At 41.6% G+C, this 4,357-nt stretch overlaps 1 protein-coding gene across 1 annotated transcript; it reads right to left on the minus strand.

Annotated features, from left to right (window-relative positions):
• Window positions 1-626: 626 nt before the first annotated feature.
• On the minus strand, window positions 627-3,750 carry TLR8 (toll-like receptor 8). Its single transcript, XM_006835628.1, has one exon. The coding sequence runs from the start codon at window positions 3,748-3,750 to the stop codon at window positions 631-633; it is 3,120 nt and encodes a 1,039-aa protein (XP_006835691.1). The 3' UTR covers window positions 627-630.
• Between the last annotated feature and the right edge of the window lie 607 nt (window positions 3,751-4,357).

The raw sequence follows: 4,357 nt of genomic DNA on the forward strand, positions 1-4,357 counted from the left end.
GGACCTGTGATTTACCTAAAAAAATTAGCTGTGACCCGAAGAATGGGCTGTCACAGCCATTATTGTATGATCAAATCTTGTGACTTCCATCTTGATAGCAGATGCTTGCTTGTTGGCTTCCAGGAAACAAACTTTCATATGGGAGAGGCCCACATGACAAGAAACTGAGAGCAGCCTTTCTTTAGCCAATAGCCCAAGAAAAACTGAATCCTAACAATAGCACAGGAGTGTGATCTTGGAGGTGGATCCTCCTCCAGGAGATGCCTGCAGACCCGGGGACATCGCTGTGAGAGGCCAAAGCAGAGCACACAACTAAGCTGTGCCTGGACTCCTGACCCACAGAAACGGTGAGCTGACAAATACGTGTGGTTTTTAAGCCATCAAGTTTGAAGGTATATTTTCTTAAATAGCAATAGATGATGAGACAGTTGCTTTGCATTTTTATTATGTGGTTCAACTATAGCTTCACATCAGTTGTTGTTGTTGTTGAGTGCTGGAGAGTTTGTTCCAACTCATAGCGACTCTGTCTAGGGTTTCTGAGAAGCGGCTGGTGGTTTTGAACCACTGACCTTGTGGACAAGAGTCCAGTACTTATATCCTGCAGCGCCACACTAAGGTTCCTCACTTCAGTTAGTACTGTTTAATGGAATCAGTGTACAAATTGTTGTACCGTGAATCATTTGCAGTTAAAACCACGTTTCTGAGACTTTGCCAGAAAAGGCCCTCCGCCTTGGGGTTGTTCGGCCACTGGAGGATGGAGCTCTTGCAGATTCGCTGGCGCAGTCGCAGATACTGAGACTGCTGTAACACTGGCTCCAAGAGAATGAAAACGATTACATCCAGGTTCTCCTCCATCAGCCTCTGCAGTGCCAAGTAGAAAGCCGTCTTAAAGTTCCAGTTCTTGGCATATGTTTTGGTTAAAACGAAAATGGTTTTTTTGCTTTGGTTGATGCTCTGCATGAGGTTATCAATGATGGCTAATCCCGGGTCCCAATCCCTCTCCTCCAAACAAAGGAGAACATTTTTGTCTTCACCCTCCTCTAGGTGGAAGCGCAGCTCATTTATCACCCAGTCGGTGACAGAGGCGTCTTTGGTGTCATAAGAAATGTAAGCATCGTAGAAAGTTTGTGATGTGGAAAGAGACCTGTACCCTTTTATCTTGGCTAAACACACATGGTAGATAAACCAGACATCCCAGTAAAACAAATGGTGAGCCAGTGCAACCAACATAACCATGGAGGTGATAAAGAATGTGAAGAAAAATAATATAGCCGCAATGGTATCGGAGACACAAGTGGTTAACTCTAGAGTTACAATACACTTCCCTCTTTGATCCCCAGGACTGGCACAGATGACATCTGTCAGTCTAGGGATTGAAACGTTCAGATTCTCATCCATCCATCTTCGAAAATCTCCAATGTCACATGTGCAGTCAAAAGGGTTACCGCCTAATTTCAAGATAGCTAGCTTGGTGGGTGTTTTAGTTTGAAGCGTGGATCTGTTGATACCCTTTAGCAGGTTGTCACGTAAATCAAGGTGGACCAGATTGCTGGCTCCGGCCAAGAACCCAGAGGACAAATGGGCAATCTTGTTCTGACTCAGTAGCAATTTCTGAAGAGAAGACGCAAATGTAGACAGGCTATTGGTTAAGATGGATAGCTTGTTTCTACTTAAGTCGAGCAAGCGGAGATGAGGAAATCGCTGGAGTAATGTCCAGTTAAAGACCTTTAGGATATTATTATTCAGATATAGTTCTGTAAGGCTCTGGGGCAAGTTAAGAAATGCTTTATTCGGGATGTGCCGGAGGTTGTTGTAGGATAAATCAAGCCGGGTCAGATTCCGGAGACTTGTGAAAATGTGCCAGTACCGGCTGTCTTCACCGTACCACAAAAGATCAAGGCGGTTTCCACTGAAGACCAACTCTTCCAGGGACGTGCTGATCAGTTCAAACTCAGTTAAAGTGTAGATGTTGTTGTGGCTCAAGTTCAAAACTTTCAGGTGGGTTAAGTTTTTAATAAATCCTAGACGATGGGTTACCCCGGCTATTCTGAAATAGTGTGAATTGTAGCTAAGATCTAGGACTTCCAAGTCAACCAATTCAGTGAGAGCTCTATCATCATCAAAGTCTAGTCTATTGTTTGTCAGATCCAAATATTTGACGTGACGCACCGCCAAAAACTCAGTGCCATGCAACACTTGGGCATTGCCATTTGAAGACAGATTTAAGCAGGCAATGTCACCAAAAGATTCAAATTGCTTTTGCCCAATAAAGAAAATATTGTTCAAGCTTAAATCTAAGACTTTGCCATAATTGCTACACTGTGGCTTTACTAAAGGATGAGTGTTATGATAAAAATTCGAATGTGGGTCAAACTGGGTAGATGCCGAGCGTGGTTTCCGGATATGATTTTGGGAAGATGAACTGTTTGCAGAAGTTTGTCTGATGTCATTTACCAAGGGTGATATTCTATTTTCTGACAAATAAATAACACTCAGGTTGGAAAAATTTTGGAAAATGGTAAAATCAATTTGCTTAATGAAATTAATCCCCAAGTTGATAACCCTCAAGTTGGGAAGTACCATCAGGGGACAGAAGTCTTCTCTTCTAAGTTCCTGGAATACATAACCTCGTAAATGCAATACCTCGAGAGACACAAGCTTAGAGAAGTTTTGGGAAATAATAATATGTTGTGGATATGCTGTCCTTACATAGTTAAATGATAAGTCAAGGATTTTTAAATATGGTAAGTATGCTAAAAATGCCCCAGACGCGATTTCATTTACTAAATAGTTGAATTCAAGATACAGCACCTTTAGTTGACTCATATTGTAAAACCAGCTTGCAGGAATTGTCTTGAGGGAAGTACTGGAGAGGTTTAGGTACAGAAGTTGGGTCAGGGTTTGAAAAGCAAGGGGATGTATCTGAAGTGAAGTATTTCCTTGACAAGGTTGGCAGGGAAACGGTGCGTTGAAGCACCTTGGACAGTTCCCGCTTAAATCTAATAGCGTTAAATTTTTCAGTCCCTTGAAGTCTTCTTGACTGATATTTTGGATCTTGGTGTTGCTAAGATAAAGTTCTGTTAGGGAGCTAGGTAGTTTGGGTGGCACACGGAGAAGAGTGTTGAAAGAGAGTGATAGTACCTTCAACTGTGTAAGTTTTTCAAACGTTCCATCTTCAATGTCAAAAGTATTTTTGCAATCATGGCCAAAATAGCAGTTCCAGCCTAAATAGAGACTTTCCAAGTGCATTAGTCCTGAAGTGTTCTTTTTAGTTACCACAGTAATATTGGTTTGGATGAGACTGAGATATCTCAAAGACTCTGGCAAACCCGAAGGTATTTTGTACAACCGGTTGTCTTCAAGCAGTAACTCCCTTAGGTTTTTTAGGTTTTGGAATGCCCCATCTGTGATTTTCATGCCATCTTTATTCCGATCAGGATTTTCATTCTGATACTGTAGCTTTGAATTGTGGTTGAGATTGATTTTTGTAAGATTTTGCAGTCCTTGAAAAGATTCATTCGTTATGTGTCTGATGAAATTCTCAGACAGGTCTAGTTCAGTCACATATTTGCCCACTGTTTGGGGCACTTCTTCCAGTTGACGATAGTTACACATTGCAATAATGGAGCCGTTCTGCTTTCTCTCATCGCAAGGAAAGCTTCGAGAATAATTGGCTTCAGCGAAGAACTCACAGGAACCAGAAATAAGAAGGGAAAGGCAGATGATGAGAAGGGCAGACTGGAGGTTCATGTTTTTCTAAGGAAAATAAGAAATGGCAGTGTAATTTTAGAATAGCAGTATTGACCAGTGCTCCACCATACTATGTGTGAGTTTTGAATTGCAAATTCTCTTTACCATGAAACAAATAAAGAAAATAAACTTAATTTGTTCTGAATTTTAAAAATACTTAGGTTCAGAATGATATTAATTTTTTTTTTATGCGTTCAGCTTCTTGGTGCTAAAAGAAATGGAAAATGATGCCATTTGAGATTATGAGGAAGAAAAGACCTGGAGTGCCCCACCACTGGAATAGGTCTGGTGCCGGTTCACCGCTATGGCTCATACTGAGTCTGTAGCAGCAAGCTGTGTCTTTACAGCATCAATCTCTTGGCATAACTCTCAATGAAATTTTGGGCAATATCCAAGAAGAGTTCAGATCCAACTTCTGTTATGGTATTGTCCAAGAGCTCCAAGCCAGAGTCTTGCCTGCCCTAGCTACACAATCATATCTCTTACTGGTATTCCCCACAACTCTTTTTCTCTACTTCCATTTTGATACATGCAAAAGGAGCTCTGGTAGCGTAGTGGTTACGAATTGGGCTGCGAACCATAAGGTCAGCAGTTCGAAACTACCAGC

Source organism: Chrysochloris asiatica, unplaced genomic scaffold, assembly GCF_000296735.1.
Source record: "Chrysochloris asiatica unplaced genomic scaffold, ChrAsi1.0 scaffold00018, whole genome shotgun sequence".
NCBI classification, from domain to species: Eukaryota; Metazoa; Chordata; class Mammalia; order Afrosoricida; family Chrysochloridae; genus Chrysochloris; species Chrysochloris asiatica.